Below are 17554 nucleotides of genomic sequence, written 5' to 3'. Positions count from 1 at the left end.
ACATTGAGCATGGAGAAAAGAAAGAAGACCAAAGAACTGTCTGAGGACTTAAGAAACCAAACTGTGAGGAAGCATGAGCAATCTCAAGGCTAAAAGTCCATCTCCAAAGACCTGAATGTTCCTGTGTCTACCGTGCGCAGTGTCATCAAGAAGTTTAAAGCCCATGGCACTGTGGCTAACCTCCCTAGATGTGGACGGAAAAGAAAAATTGACAAGAGATTTCAACGCAAGATTGTGCGGTTGTTGGATAAAGAACCTCGACTAACATCCAAACAAGTTCAAGCTGCCCTGCAGTCCGAGGGTACAACAGTGTCAACCCGTACTATCCGTCGGCGTCTGAATGAAAAGGGACTGTATGGTAGGAGACCCAGGAAGACCCCACTTCTTACCCCGAGACATAAAAAAGCCAGGCTGGAGATTGCCAAAACTTACCTGAAAAAGCCTAAAACGTTTTGGAAGAATGTTCTCTGGTCAGATGAGACAAAAGTAGAGCTTTTTGGGCAAAGGCATCAACATAAGAGTTTACAGGAGAAAAAAAGAGGCATTCAAAGAAAAAAACACGGTCCCTACAGTCAAACATGGCGGAGGTTCCCTGATGTTTTGGGGTTGCTTTGCTGCCTCTGGCACTGGACTCCTTGACCGTGTGCATGGCATTATGAAGTCTGAAGACTACCAACAAATTTTGCAGCGTAATGTAGGGCCCAGTGTGAAAAAGATGGGTCTCCCTCAGAGGTCATGGGTCTTCCAGCAGGACAATGACCCAAAACACACTTCAAAAAGCACTAGAAAATGGTTTGAGAGAAAGCACTGGAGACTTCTAAGGTGGCCAGCAATGAATCCAGACCTGAATCCCATAGAACACCTGTGGAGAGATCTAAAAATGGCAGTTTGGAGAAGGCATCCATCTAATATCAGGGACCTGGAGCAGTTTGCCAAAGAAGAATCGTCTAAAATTCCAGCAGAGCATTGTAAGAAACTCATTGATGGTTACCGGAAGCGGTTGGTCGCAGTTATTTTGGCTAAAGGTTGTGCAACCAAGTATTAGGCTGAGGGTGTCAATACTTTTGTCTGGCCCATTTTTGGAGTTTTGTGTGCAATGATCAATGTTTTGCTTTTTGCTTCATTCTCTTTTGTGTTTTTTCATTTAAGACAAATTAAATGAAGATAATAATACCAAAGAATTTGTGATTGCAATCATTTTCAGGAAGAATAGCTTAGTTAGTCACCGATAATGGTGTTTCTCGGAACCCATGACAGCACCACGGAGAGAGGGGGTCCGCCCATCAAGGACAGGAACCTACAGATAAAAAGGCGGCACCTCTCCTCCGCCCCCAGTTGGTAACAGAGCATCAGAGGGTCTCCCGGTTAGTTAACAAAAATATATACATAACATTCTAATATTGCATATTATGGAGAAGCCCCGTGTCTAACAAAAATATTTTGCATACATTACTCGTGCTCACCGCACACGTGAAATAGGGGGGAGGAGGGAAAAAACGGGTGCTGTCATGGGTTCCGAGAAACACCGTTATCGGTGAGTAACTAAGCTATTCTCTCTCACCCATGACAGCACCACGGAAAGAATTTCAGAGATTGGTAGCTTAGGGAGGGACCATCGCCTGAAGGACCCTTCTCCCGAAGGTCAGGTCAGACGTAGAGGCTAGATCTAAACGATAGTGTCTGAAAAAGGTGGAAGGTGTTGACCAGGTGACCGCCTTACAGATCTGTTCTATCGATACCTCTGATCTTTCTGCCCATGAGGTCACCATTGCCCTTGTAGAGTGAGCTTTGAATCCCTCTGGGACGGTATTCCCACTGGATGAATACGCCAGGGCAATCGTATCCCTTATCCACCTTGCTAGGGTACTCTTGGATGCCTTGAGTCCCTTCCGAGGTCCCTGGAAACACACAAAGAGACCCTTCTTTCCTACATCCCTTGGTGGCCTCTAAGTACTGAACTAGGCACCTCTGAACTTCTAGGGTGTGAAATCTCTCCTCTCCCCTATTCCTGGGATTTGGGCAGAAGGAAGAAAGGACTACTTCTTGGGACCTATGGAAGTGTGACGCTACCTTTGGTAGATATGCCGGGTCAGGTTTCAATATGACTCTATCATCTAGGATTTTAGTGAATGGTGGTATTGCTGAGAGAGCCTGAATATCGCTCACTCTGCGAGCGGATGTTAGGGCCACTAAAAGTACAGGCTTTAATGATAGGGTTTTTAAGGGTGCGGACTGGATGGGTTCGAATGGGGGCCCTGTTCGTGCAGATAACACTAGGTTTAGAGCCCATGATGGTAATTTCTTGGGGATTATTGGTCTAGACCTGGCTGCGGCTCTCATGAACCGTGCTACCCAAGGGTTGCCTGCCACGTCTTGGTTATAAAGGGCACCTAGAGCCGCTATCTGTACCTTCAACGTACTGGTCGCCAACCCCTGTTCTAGCCCCTTTTGCAGAAACTCAAGAATTTTTTCAACCTGAACTCCATCCTGAACCCTTGCCCCGGAGCTGGACAGAAATTTCCTTCAAGTTCTCCCTTAGGCCCTGGTTGTTATTGGCTTCCTACTTTTTTGTAGAGTGGAGATCAGATTTTCTGAGAACCCCCTTCCCCTTAGCAGTGTCCTTTCAAATTCCATGCTGTTAAATGGAGGCTCACTGCTCGAGGGTGTAACACAGGACCTTGGGACAGAAGGTCGGGGAGATCTGGTAGAACCCAGGGGTCGGTTATTGAAAGTATTCTCAACCAGAAGAACCAGGTTCTTTTTGGCCAGAACGGGGCTATTAGTATCATTCTTGCTCCGTCTTCTCTGACTTTCCTTATGACTGCCGGGATGAGACTGGGCGACGGAAAGGCATACATCAGGCCCTGCATCCACGGAAGCATAAATGCATCCAGGGTCCGGGGGTTTCCCCTGGGGTTTAGGGAACAGAAAGCTTTTACTTTCTAGTTTCTGTAGTCGGCAAACAGATCCATGTCCGGGGTTCCCCACATTTTTACGATCTGTAGAAAAATGGACTGTTTTAGAACCCACTCCCCTTGATGTAGCTGGGTGCGACTCAGGAAGTCTGCTCTCTGGTTTTCTGCTCCCCGTATGTGTAGTGCAGAGAGGGATAGTAGGTTTTCCTTGGCTAATGTAAATATTTCGGAGGATGTGTTCATTAGTGTTCGAGACCTGGTTCCCCCCTGATGGTTTATATAGGCCACCGTCACCCGATTGTCTGAAAATATCCGGACATGATGGCCCCGTAGTACCGGCAGAAAGTGTGTTAGGGCATAGTCTACTGCTAATAGTTCTTTTTGGTTCGAGGAGGCTTCTAGTTCCTGAGCTCCCCTTTCTCCCTGAGCCACCCTGTTGCTCATATGTGCTCCCTATCCCTTGGGACTGGCATCCGTGGTGATTACGTGTGTGATTTTTATCACGCAGGGAACCCCTTTGGATAGGTTGTCTCTGTTCCCCCACCAAGCTAGGGAATGAATAGTTTTGGAGTCTAGGGTGACGTGACCCTCCAAGTGACCTCCTAATGCCAACTGGTTGGCCAATACATCCCATTGGAGATCTCTCGTATCTGTGCCCACTGGACAGCTGGCAGGCAGGCGGAGAGGGACCCCAACAGGGACATTGCTTTCCTTAGTGTCATGGAAGGGTTCTGTATTGCTCTTGCTACCATCTGAGCAATCTTTTCTTTTTTGTGGTCTGGGAGGTAACACTCCTGGGTGTTTGAGTCCAGTGTCAAGCCTAGGAACTCCTGAACTTGTTTGGGTTCCAGCCTTGATTTTTTTAGGTTTAGAAGCCAGCCCAGGTTTTGTAGAGTGTCTATCACTCTGTCTCTTTGCTCCCGGCAACTTTGGGCCGAGTTGCTTGCAACTAAAAAGTCGTCCAGATATGGGACTATTAGGATATCTTGTTCTCTCAGGTGCGCATCATCTCTGCCACTAGCTTTGTGAAAATTCGCGGGGCTACAGAGATTCCAAATGGCAGGGCCCTGTACTGAAACTCTCTTACTTCGCCTCCTATGGAGACCGCCAGTCTGAGGAATTTCCGGGAGTCTTTGTGGATGGGGACGTGATAATACGCATCGCTGAGGTCTAATACTATCATGAAGCAATGTGGAGAGAGAATTTTGATGGTCGACTTGATCGACTCCATTTTGAATTTTTCGTTTTTGACGTAATCGTTCAATCTCTTTAGATTTATTATTGTCTGGAAGGTACCGTCCGGTTTGGTTACTAGAAAGAGAGGCGAGTAGAACCCTCTGCCTCTCTCCCATGGGGAAACTTCCTGGAGGACTCTTTTGTTCAATAGAGTTAAGACCTCTTTTTCGAGGGCTTCTTGTTCCATTATCGATGATCTTAGTGGTGTTACCACATATTTTTGAGGAGGGAGAGAGAAAAAGTCTATCCTTAACCCTGATCCTATCAGATTTAATAACCAGGGGTTGTTCGATATTTTTCTACAGGCTGGGAAAAAAAAACCGTCTCCCTCCCACCCTGGGCAAACGGTCACTTGGGTTTTTTTTTGTCTCGGGACGAGTTATCGAAGAAGAACCCCCTGACCCTTCTCCTGTCATCCCATTTTTGTTCTCTCGGGGGTCTCCTCTGAAAAAACCTTTTGTTTCAAAAGGACCTTTTAAAGCTTGTGGGGCCAGTAGGGCCTAAATTTGGGAATACCTTCTTTTTGTCTTCTGCCTTTTGGAGGATGTCATCCAACGTTTCTCCAAAAAGGAATTTCCCTTCACAAGGGATGGCACATAACTTCATCTTAGTCTGTAAGTCCCCTGGCCAGCATTTAAGCCACAGCGTTCTGCGAGCTGCGTTTGATAGGGCTGCCTCTTTGGAAGACAACCTTACTGAGTCAGCTGATGAGTTGGCTAAGAAATCCGCCGCTCCTCTTATGATTGGGATGAATTCCAGGATTTTCCCCCTGGGTGTAACTTCCCTTATTTGCCTCTCTAATCGGTCCACCCATACCATGAGGGCTCTGGATGTACAAGTTGCCGCTATTGCTGGCCTAAGGTTTCCTCCTGCTGATTCCCAAGTGCCTTTGAGGAAGGTGTCAGCTTTTTTGTCTAATGGGTCCTTTAGAGTACCCATATCCTCAAAGGGGAGTGCAAATTTCTTTGAGGCCTTGGCAACCGCCACGTCTAGCTTGGGGGCTTTGTCCCAGGACGTGGATGCTTCCTCGTCAAATGGGTATTTTCTTTTCAGAGAAGGAACCGTGGAGTTCTTCCTATCTGGTCTCTCCCATTCTATTTTTTTTATCAGGCCCTGTACGTTCTCGTTTAATGGAAATACTCTCCGTCTCTTCTGGCCCAGTCCCCCGAACATTATGTCCTGGACTGATCTATCGGGCCGAGGGTCTGCCACCCCCATTGTAGATCTTACTGCCTTTACTAATGTGTCTACCTCATCCAGGGGGAAACAATGACGACCCTCTGTCTCTTCATCCGAGGATGACGAGTCGGTGTCTGAAGTATGGGAGGTGACTTCCCCTGACGTTGAGGCCTCTGACTGAGATCCCACTACTGTGTCCCTTTTTCTCCTCCTCCTTGTTTTAGGGATGAAAGGGCGCTCTGAAACTCCGAACGGATTACCGCTCTGAGATCTGAGGCGTAATCCGGGGTTTCCTCACAGAGAACCTCCTGTATGCAGGAGTTGCAGATCCCAGGAGGCTGGTAGTGGGTTTTTACAGGTGGGGCATTCCCTGTTCCTTGTTTTTTTCTTTCTTCTTTCCCTAATAAGGGAAAGAAGTCTATAATAATGGGGAACATTCAAGTAGCTCACTTACCCCATATGCGCGGTTGCAGGTACCGGTTCGGGAGGTGGATTCAGATCCCTCACGGGTTGATCCACGGAAGGTGACTTGCTCCTTGCAGTCGACTTGCTGCGCTGCGTGGAGTGGCTGCTGGACCGGCCCTTGCGTCCGTCCTTTTCTTTTTGTCAGCGGTGGTGGTGTTGCCTGTGCTGCATTGGCTGCTCCTCGTGCTGGTCGCTGTCCTCCATGCTTACAGGACGCTTCCAGCATGGAGCAGCTCCAGCGTGACTCTTTTGAAATTCCCGGCCGTGACGTCACCTCCTCCTCCCAGCCTGCACCGCTGTGCCCCCGGGGAGCGCGTATTGCGCATGCCCCGACCGCGGGGACCCGGAAGTTGTCGCATCATTTCCGGGGCAGCGCCATCTTGGTACACCTCTGTACCCCGGCGCTGCCCGCGCGTGTACCGGCGTCCTCCAGCCCCATTCTCCTATCCAGAGCGGCGGCTCGGTCCTCCCCCGCCCGCTCACCCTGTACAGCCCCTCGGCTACAGCGGTGGCGGCTTCAGGCACTGACCCCGCCACAACAGGGGCCTCCCCGCTGACCTGCAAACGGGACGGCCCTGGATTCCTCTTCTACCCGGTAAGCTGCTGCCGCTGCTGGTTCCATTGGGTCACCCGTCAAGGAGAGGTGCCGCCTTTTTATTTGTAGGTTCCTGTCCTTGATGGGCGGACCCCCTCTCTCCGTGGTGCTGTCATGGGTGAGAGAGAAACTGAGTATTATCTGACAAAATTACAGGGGTGTCAATAATTTTGGCCACAACTGTATAAACCTTTTTTCCTTTCTGGCCCCCGGTGGACGCTGGTGTTACTACATGGTTAGTGAGTCTGCTGCTGGGTTTTTATCCCCCCGGTGGCCGCTGGTGTTACTATGTTTAGTTAGTCAGCAGGTGTGACCACTCCCTCCTTCCCTTTATAAGGCCACCTGCTGCTCCAGATCACTGTTGGTAATACTGGTCATTTGCTAACCAACCTTGGTGAAGACTGGACCTACCTGGTGCAGAGGGGGTTCAGCTTATCTGGATCAGTGGTGTTGCTGCTGGATGCTGATCGGGTGCCTTAAAGGCCTGTCACACTAAGCAATATCGCTAGCAATATCGCTATAACTAGTGACGTTATAGCGATATTGCTAGCGATATCGCTGTGTGTGATACTTACCTACAACCCGCTCCCCCGCTGGTTATCGCTGATCGCGCGAGAACGTCCAGGACTGTTTCTCGTCGTCAGCTTGCTGCGGCGCTTCCTGTGGAGAGACGAGCGACGCGTGGACGCGGGTGGGCGAACGCAGGATCGCCTAGTATGACAGGTAAGTAGCGACCCCCGTCCCCAGCGATGTCGCTGGTGAGATCTGCCTGTGTGGCAGCTCACTAGCGACCACTTAGCGATGTACCAGCGATCCTGACCGCGTCATATCGCTGGTCGGGATCGCTGGTACACTGCTAAGTGTGACAGTACCTTTACTCTGCTGCTGGGAGCATTGGCAGCAGATAAAGCGGTTTTGTTTTTTAGTTGCTTTAACCCCGTGGTGTCTGTTTTATCTTTCTTTTTGTGTTATTGGTGCAGTTCACTTTATTCCCTGTCTCACCTCCTGGGGAGGGGGTTGGGGGTTTAGCTTAGGTCTGAACAGGAGATAGGGACAGGTCGGGGACTTGGGCCTCACTACCATCAAGTGTACCCCCAAGTTAAGGAAAGTCAGGGCACCTTCTTTAGCCTGAGGGGCAGTTCAGGGGCCCAGGTTCCTCATCCTCTGTTTTCCCACTACAGCCCTGTGACAACAACCCAGCATGGATTAGCAGCTCTTTGTCACTATACATTGTACTCAGAAGGTGTGGTGTGGGTGGGTTATACACAGCTCAACCACTGAGCTCTGCAGCAGAAAAAAAACGGTGACTAAGAAAACAGAATTTCCAAACCTGGGGTGAACCAATCAAGCCTAACATGTACTGTAGAATTTTCTATCATGCCCTTTACATTATTTATAAAAAAAAACAAAAAACATAAGCCTTTAAGAGCCGAGTTTTCATTTGGCGACATCACTTTATCTGGAAAATATGTTTGTATTTTTTAGCTAACACTACAGTAAATAAGATTGGTACTGCAAAATGGAAACAGAATCAAGCATAAAAAATTTATTTTAATCTTTTAATCTGTAACAGAAATGTCATACAGCCATATGCACAATGTATGCAGCAGTATACAGAGGAATAGAATAATAACACATATTAGAAATATCAAGAGTAGCCAGAAAAGACAAAGAAGGGGAAGATAGCATCTATCGGGGTCTATTTTTTTATGTCTAAGATCGCACTTCCAGGACCGCGATGTTTGGCACTGCAGATGTTACAGAAATATGCAGGAGACATCTAGAAAAGAAGTAACAGTCAAAGAATGCCAGCTACAGATATTCTACAATTTAGCATATTAAATCTAAGTATATTTGAAGTCAATAACAGATAATATTTAACAATATAAATTCAAGTTTTCTAAGTGTTAGTATACATGGATCTAATAGGCTCTTCATGCATGTGAATTACATTCCTCAATATTAAAGTGAACCTGTCACCAAATATATGCTGCCTAATCCAACAGGAATTCTACTGTAGTACATGCAGAAGAATAGTATGTAGTAAGTGAGGACACATTAGAAAATCTAATTCTTAATTAGGTATTCCCATCACCAAGATCCTATCCCCAACATGTAGTAGGTGTAACAATAATAATATTAGCAAATGCCTCAAATTAGAGATGTAGTATAGTTCTTCTGATTCACTATGTTGCTTACTCCATGTACAGGGCATTGCAGTAGCTTAAGTATCCATGGTTACAACCACTAACAGGTAACTTGCTAAATGTCACTATATCAGTGACCGTAAACATGGATACCTAAGATACTGAAATGCCCGACACATGGAGTAAGCAACATAGCGAATCAGAAGAACTATACTACATTTCTAATTAGAAGTATTTGCTAATATTATTATTACACATACTAAATGTTGGGACAGGATCTTGGAGACGGGAATACCCCTTTAATGATTATTTCCTCATTAAAAACTAAAGAAACCATGTGTCCATGATAAAATTACAAATTTAATTACTGGGATCCTTCTTTTCGGTAACTCACAGTCTCAGTGAGTATATCTATTACAGCTAGACGAGTTCTTAAGGAACATATGCTTTATGATTTTATTTTCTTAATTTAATGTGATCGGTGTTTGTGACACTGTATTACGCCCACGATTCTCTCTTGGCCTATATACACTGCTCAATAAAATAAAGGGAACACTTAAACAACACGATATAACTCCAAGTCAGTTACACTTCTGTGAAATCAACCTGTCCAGTTATGAAGCAAGACCGAGTGTGAATCAATTTTTCCTGCTGTTGTGCAAATGGAACAGACAACAGGTAGAAATGATCGGCAATTAGGAAGACACCCCCTATAAAGGAGTGGTTCGTTCTGCAGGTGGGGACCATAGACCATTTCTCTTTTCTCATCCTTTTTGGCTGTTGCTTTTGTCACTTTTGCATTTTGTCATTGCTCTCATCCTTAGAGGTACTGTACAGTAGCTTGAGGCAGTGTCTACAACCTCAGGTAGTGTAGCTTATCCAGGATGGCACATTAATGCAAGCTGTGGCAAGAATGGTAGCTGTGTCTGTCAGCGTAGTGTCCAGAGGATGGAGGCGCTACCAGGAGACAAGCCAGTACACCAGGAGACATGGAGCGGGCTGTAGGAGGACAACAACCCAGCAGCAGGACAGCTACCTCCGCCTTTGTGCAAGGAGGAACAGGAGCACTGCCAGAGCCCTGCAAAATGACCTCCAGCAGGCCACAAATGTGCATGTGTCGGCACAAACGGTTAGAAACCAACTCCATGAGGATGGCCTAAGCGCCCGATATCGACAGATGGGGGTTATGCTCACAGCCCAACACCGTGCAGGAGGCTTGGCATTTGCCAGAGAACACCAGGATTGGCAAATTCGCCACTGCCACCCTGTGCTCTTCACAGATGAGAGCAGGTTCACACTCAGCACGTGACAGACTTGACACAGTCTGAAGACTCCATGGAGAGCGATCTGCTGCCTGCAACATCCTTCAGCATAACCAGTTTGGCAGTGGGTCAGTAATGGCATGGGATGGCATTTCTTTGGAGGGTCACACAGTCCTCCATGTGCTAGTCAGTGGTAACCTGACTGCCATTAGGTACCAAGATGAGATTCTCAGACCCCTTGTGAGACCATATGCTGGTGCGGTTGTCCCTGGGTTCCTCCCAATGCAGGGCATTGCCAGACCTCATGTGGCTGGAGTGTGTCAGCAGTTCCTGCAAGATGAAGGCATTGAAGCTATGGACTGGCCTGCCTGTTCCCCAGACTTGAATCCGATTAAGCACATCTGGGACAGCATGTCTAGCTCCATCCACGTTGCACCACAGACTGTCCAGGAGTTGACGGATGCTATTTGAGTGTTCCCTTTATTTTTTTGAGCAGTGTGTGTGTGTGTATGTGTATATATATATATATATATATATATATATATATATATATATCCAACAATGTAGACCAGCTCACTCCTGTGAACCACCTGGAACCTCAGATGAAATGGTTAACTCCGTTGTGCCCGGATCTGGATGTAGGAGTCCATCCATACAAATGTGAACAATGACAAAGCAAAGTCCAGCAATAACGTGAGCAATCCAGGATGCTGTTAAAAATTTTTTTCTTTTTATTCATAAATCCATTAAAATGCAATGGTCCAAGCAGTTCAAAACAGCAATAACGCAGGAAAGTCGTGCAGATAGGACTACGCGTTTCAGCGGTAGAACCTGCCTTCTTCACGGTCCAGAATCACGACTTTCCTGCGTTATTGCTGTTTTGAACTGCTTGGACCATTTCATTTTAATGGATTTATGAATAAAAAGAAAAAATTTTTTAACAGCATCCTGGATTGCTCACGTTATTGCTGGACTTTGCTTTGTCGTTGTTCATTATATATATATATATATATATATATATATATATATAATGTATTGCTGATGTGCTCAGAAGACTACAAAGCATCTTACTGTGTTGCCAACAGGCAGGCAGTCTCTGTGGAACATGTGCCTGCAGTGGAATACGACCACGCCAAGAGGCTTAGAGGAATCTGCAAGACAATAAAATAATCTCTCACAGTCATGTCCGACAGCTTCTTCATTTCAGCAAAAAAATGGATTATAAACTACAACAACATGAAAGAGCAGCTTAACATTTCCATTACAACCCTAGACAGAATCTATGGGCAGAAATGATCTAATGTTCCATACATTTATAAGTCAAGCACAGTTTTTGACATTTTTTTTCATGTCACTATACTGACCTCCTAAAGTCATATACACGTATGTCCTGATGGCATGTAACATGCTGCATCATGATGTACATGTAGGTGATCAGAATGGCAGACTCCTCTGCCAGTGCCGACGGCAGCTCGCTGTACTATACATCTGCTGGAAACAAAGCTCGCTCCCAGCCAGCCACATTCACCCCAACTTTCATTAATGACAGCTGGATCTATAGAGTTTGAAAGACTGAAAATGCTCTATCACTCGATGACTGTGAAGAGCAGTAATATCACTGATATCACCGCTGATCTAACTACTCTTCACAGTTGCTAGGGCTCAGTGAGCACAGCGTGAGCCGGATTTGGGGAACATCATGGGAAGCGCTAGACTATGTCAGACCAGGGTGGGAACTTTTTTTTTTTTTTACATATAATAAATGGGTGAACGAGAGACAGGTCTCTTGTTTTTATTTCTCTCTTTTTGTTTTTCAGGTTTCCATTTGTGGACTATGTTGGATCTCTTGGATAATGTCGGACCTCCGTAGGATTTATTTATTTATTTTTTAAATTGGTGAACCAAGGGAAGAGTAGGGGAGTGTTGATTTAAATTAAGTATATATTTTTCTTTTTTTGATTACTTGGTTAGTAATGGGGGTGTTTGATAGACACCTCTCCATTACCAACACCAAGGCTTGATATCAGCTGTTTTTGGACAATTCACAGCTGACATCAACCCCAACCACTAATACCACGGTTACTAACGCACCAGGGCAAATAAGGAAGAGACAAGGAAAAGTGCCAGAATTGGTGCAGCTAATGTGCTGCTCCACTTCTGGATTTTTAGGCTCGGAAGGGGTCAGTATCCATAAACATTCCCAGCCTGATAATATCATCTCTCAGCTGTCTGCTTTACCTTTGCTGATTACCAGAAATGGGGGGGACCTCACATTGTTTTTTTTAATTTATATATTAGCTTAATACATGCAAAGTTAAACACGGAAGACACTAATTATACATATCACAGATATCTATCTATTCTCTATCTTTGCATATCTTTAACACAAAAATCTTTCAATGCTATTCTGCATTCTATTCTGGTACGTCTCACACGGACGGCACACATATGTCACACTTATGTCATCCGTGTGTACGAGTTTGGTTTCTATCGTCATACGGGTCATACGGTACATGTGAAAACATGGACATGTCCGCAGCCCCATAGATTATAATTGGTGTGCATGTGTATGTGTCTCTCGTACACGTGACTACAGATGCCACACATACCGGAAACACGGATGTGTGAAGGGGGCCTAAGACAGCACTAGTCATCACACTTCTGGTGCGACAAAGCCCCTTTCAATCAGCGGATTGGTGGATGCCCTAAGCTGACCCAATACTATATTATTCACCTATTGTAAAGATTGGTTATCAATATTAAAGTTTCCAAAAACTGCTTTAAATGTTGTTCAGATAATATTGTTCATAAGAAACATCCTTTTCTTTTCTTATCATTATCCACATAGCGATCACCCACAGGTATTTTAACATTCATGGCACCATACACAAGGATAAATTCAGATTATACAGTTTATTGTCACAATACAATAATAAAATAATTACCTATTGGAAGTACAGGCGACAAACAAACTTCACAAATATTTTCCTCTGCAAAGAAAAATAAAAAGTAATGTGTAAAAGAATGTATTTTATTTTTTTTCACTACCTGCATACTGATTGTTGGCTGGCCTAGAAAGTAAGAATAGGTAGACAGTCTTTCCTACTGTAGGCTGGCTTTGTGTTTCATTTACTTGTTTGTAGTTGTGTAGTGCCTGCCATTATGAATAATAAGCCTTCATTATTTCCCTTCTGTTTTCTATGAATCATATTGTATAATAAGCCTAGGCGCAGGCAAAAATAAATACGGATTTATTGTAATTGTAATGTTAATGGGTTAACAATAACAACTGTATCTAGCACCAGCGCTGGATGTAATGGCTTTTAATAGCGTTTGTCATTAGAAGGTAACAGGGGGTAGAGTTAGTATGCAGAGTAGGGTCGGGAGAAAAAACAAATCGGTAACTAAAATAATGTACTGAGAGGATACACGTACCATCAACCAGCATAGCTCTGGATTGAGTTCTGTGCATTTTCTTCAGTAATGCCAGTGAGTCTGACACCAAGATCTTCTTACAACCTTCTCTTAGTAGTATCTGAAACAAACAAAAAAGAGCAAAAATTTCTTTCTCCTTGAGTCAAATATCTTATAAAAACCCCCTCTGATTTCTCCTGATTCTGCAGCTCTTCTCCTTTTTGCGCTGTGTTACTCCAATGCAGAGATATTCCCATCTATGGCTTTTAAAGCGCAGTATGTGAAATCTCTGCTCACAGTGCACCTGGATGTTTCTTCAGAGTTTTTTTTTGTTGGGAGGTATGCACTTTCACCCCTCTTTTCCAGATTCTGCTAAGCACAGCTTTCCAGCTAATCTTGCAGTTCTTGCAGTCTAATGCCACGATAACACATTCAGTATTTCATCAATATTTTACGACCATACATCAGTATTTGTAGCCAAAACCAGGAGTGGGTGATAAATACAGAAGTGGTGGTGTGTTTCTATCATACTTTTCCTCGCCTCGTTTTGGCTTATAAATACTGATGTAAAATACTTACCAAATACTGAACGTGTGAATGTGGCCTTAGGGTATGTGCACACATTGAGTATTTTGCGTGCACAGATTTCTTCACCATTTCTGCATCTCTTGGCAGGAAAAACAGCTCTTGATAGGAAAATAATAGCAGCAAAAAGCGCACTTTTTGCCTGCATTTGTTACTGATTTGAGTGAAGTCAATAGAGAAAAACACACAATTGACATGCTGCAGATTATTCACAGGTCAAAACGTTGTATGCTGGCAGAATAAATACGTTTCACTTTTTCACCTGGAGTGGATGCTGCTCTCCTTTTCTTGTATCTTTGTCCAATTGGGTCTATGGACTTTGAGCGTGCATCCTGACCATTTCTGCTTCCTCTTCATGATATGCTGCAGATTATTTTCTGCATCAAATCTGCAAGTCAATAAGCGAAGTGTGCATGACATTTCAGGTTTTTCATTCACTTTTCTGGCATCAGGACTTTGTTCAGGTTTTGTTAACAAATCTGTGAGGCAAAAATGCAACATGTGCACATGGCCTCAAACACTGTCGAGCTGTGATATTCAGCATCGTGGAGAGGGGTGAAAGCGCACGCTTCGAGAAGAGACTCTGAAGAGACATCCAGTTGCACTACATGTAGAGATCACACATACTGTGCTCCAAAACCATCAAATGGGGATATTTCTGCTATGGAGCAATGCAGCATAAAGCAGAACAGAGCAGAAGAACCAGGGGAGCTCAGCAGAGGCGAACATCTGAAAGAAGAGGGCTCCTGTGCAGATATGTGCCCTGAGCAGCTCATCACAGCGCACCCCTTTATGTGGCTGAGACAGAAATTGCAAGCTACTTTGGAGCTGGACGTGGGCTCTGTGACTTCTTGCATGGGTTGCAGCAGCGGTATTTCTGCCCATGGGGCTCAGGTGTTAATGCAGTTCATTTGAGCAAGTGACAGGCCTTCTTGTCAAAATATGAAATTATATAACACACACACACACACATACAGTCATATGTAAACGTTTGGGCACCCCTATTAATGTTAACCTTTTTTCTTTATAACAATTTTGGTTTTTGCAACAGCTATTTCAGTTTTCATATATCTAATAACTGATGGACTCAGTTATATTTCTGGATTCAAATGAGGTTTATTGTACTAACAGAAAATGTGCAATCTGCATTTAAACAAAATTTGACCGGTGCAAAAGTATGGGCACCCTTATCATTTTCTTGATTTGAACACTCCTAACTACTTTTTACTGACTTCCTGAAGCACTAAATTGGTTTTGTAACCTCATTGAGCTTTGAACTTCATAGCCAGGTGTATCAAATCATGAGAAAAGGTATTTAAAGTGGCCACTTGCAAGTAGTTCTCCTATTTGATTCTCCTATGAAGAGTGACATCATGGGCTCCTCAAAACAACTCTCAAATGATCTGAAAACAAAGATTATTCAACATAGCTTTTCAGGGGAAGGATACAAAAAGTTGTCTCAGAGATTTAACCAGTCAGTTTCCACTGTGAGGAACATAGTAAGGAAATGGAAGAACACAGGTACAGTTCTTGTTAAGCCCAGAAGTGGCAGGCCAAGAAAAATATCAGAAAGGCAGAGAAGAAGAATGGTGAGAACAGTCAAGGACAATCCACAGACCACCTCCAAAGACCTGCAGCATCATCTTGCTGCAGATGGTGTCACTGTGCATCGGTCAACAATACAGCGCATGCATAACGCCTTTTTGTATGACCAAACAACTCAATCTTTGTTTCATCAGTGCACAGGACCTTCTTCCAAAATGTAACTGGCTTGTCCAAATGTGCTTTTGCATACCTCAGGCGACTCTGTTTGTGGCGTGCATGCAGAAACGGCTTCTTTCGCATCACTCTCCCATACAGCTTCTCCTTGTGTAAAGTGCGCTGTATTGTTGACCGATGCACAGTGACACCATCTGCAGCAAGATGATGCTGCAGGTCTTTGGAGGTGGACTGTGGATTGTCCTTGACTGTTCTCACCATTCTTCTTCTCTGCCTTTCTGATATTTTTCTTGGCCTGCCACTTCTGGGCTTAACAAGAACTGTACCTGTGTTCTTCCATTTCCTTACTATGTTCCTCACAGTGGAAACTGACTGGTTAAATCTCTGAGACAACTTTTTTTATCCTTCCCCTGAAAAGCTATGTTGAATAATCTTTGTTTTCAGATCATTTGAGAGTTGTTTTGAGGAGCCCATGATGCCACTCTTCATAGGAGAATCAAATAGGAGAACTACTTGCAAGTGGCCACCTTAAATACCTTTTCTCATGATTTGATACACCTGGCTATGAAGTTCAAAGCTCAATGAGGTTACAAAACCAATTTAGTGCTTCAGGAAGTCAGTAAAAAGTAGTTAGGAGTGTTCAAATCAAGAAAATGATAAGGGTGCCCATACTTTTGCACCGGTCAAATTTTGTTTAAATGCAGATTGCACATTTTCTGTTAGTACAATAAACCTCATTTGAATCCAGAAATATAACTGAGTCCATCAGTTATTAGATATATGAAACTTAAATACCTGTTGCAAAAACCAAAATTGTTATAAAGAAAAAAGGTTAACATTAATAGGGGTGCCCAAACTTTTACATATGACTGTATATATATATATATATATATATATATATATATATATATATATATATATATATATATATACACATACATACACACATACACACCTTTTTTTCCACCACATATTGAACATCAGAAAATAAATCACACCGGCCTGGGGAATAGTCACTCCAGCTCATTTTTACCGCATGATGAACGTTGTAAAACCCCCCAAAACAATGACATGCTTTTCCAAAAAGCATTTACGCAAAACGCGCATCTAAGGGGGCCAGTGGGGAGATGCTTGGACACTGCCAGATATTTTGGGTGAGCAGGATTAACTGTGGGGCATACATGTATTTGGTGGCTTATGGATTTGTTATTTCTGGTTTTATTTGGTCATTTCTATGTTCTTTACTATGTATGCCTGCATTAACTTGCCCTTCAAGTTATGATCTGTCTTACCTCTGGATACTTTGTTGTCCCTGTTTTCTCCTTTGCTGTACCAGCATGTCTCCACACCTATTCCCCTCTCTGGTGCCAGTAATTATGGTTCTTATTTTGTATATGTAATTTTGCTTAATAAACTTTTGGGATTTTTTTTATTCTTGTGGTGGTCTGTATATACCCAAAGCTTTCTGGGGTCTTCATGTCTATGGGAGTATTCCATCAATCTATGTGAATTTTGCACTTATGCAGTTATTCTGGGATCGAGGCTCCTGCCTCCCTCGGCCGTGGTATTTGGAATTGCGTATTGTGACTTCTACTGTAGAGTTACAGCGGTTAAAATTTTAATGGTTTATTATATTTTTCCAATGTGTCTATAAAAAATGTCAGGTGTCAGTGATGTTTAGATAATTTATCCATAAAGAAATAAAAAATAAAGTTGGCAACTCTGCTGTACATTATGCTGTTTAAGGGTATGTGCACACGTTGCGTATTCTGCTGCGGATCCGCAGCGGATTTGTCCCTGCGGATCTGCAGCAGATCCTGCTGCGGTGTACAGTACCATTCTAATCTATGTACAACAAAAAACGCTGTGCACATGCTGCGGATTTTTCCGTGCAGATTTGCTGCGGATTTGAATCCGCAGCATATCATTTCTTTGTGCGGAATACGCAGCGTTTTTACACCTGCTCCATTATAGAAATCCGCAGGAGTAAAAACGCAGGCGAAATCTGCACAAAATCTGCAGTAAATCTACACTAAA

General features: G+C 44.0%; 1 protein-coding gene across 2 annotated transcripts in view; it reads right to left on the bottom strand.

Annotated features, from left to right (window-relative positions):
• Positions 1–7921: 7921 nt before the first annotated feature.
• The window catches only part of VPS41 (VPS41 subunit of HOPS complex), a 397695-nt gene continuing 388062 nt past the window's right edge, over positions 7922–17554 (bottom strand). For both annotated transcript variants that reach the window (XM_073549967.1, XM_073549966.1), the window contains 4 exons: positions 13235–13334; positions 12745–12789; positions 10871–10950; positions 7922–8170 (listed from right to left, as the gene is read on the bottom strand). In XM_073549967.1, the coding sequence (XP_073406068.1) occupies positions 8090–8170; positions 10871–10950; positions 12745–12789; positions 13235–13334 (306 nt within the window). In that variant the 3' untranslated portion in view covers positions 7922–8089. The remainder of the gene's footprint in view (positions 8171–10870; positions 10951–12744; positions 12790–13234; positions 13335–17554) is intronic.

Source organism: Dendrobates tinctorius, unplaced genomic scaffold, assembly GCF_039654945.1.
Source record: "Dendrobates tinctorius isolate UK_male_01 unplaced genomic scaffold, ASM3965494v1 ptg000162l, whole genome shotgun sequence".
Lineage (NCBI taxonomy): Eukaryota > Metazoa > Chordata > Amphibia > Anura > Dendrobatidae > Dendrobates > Dendrobates tinctorius.
Note: the sequence above shows the minus strand (reverse complement) of the source record. Positions and strands in the feature narration are given on the sequence as shown.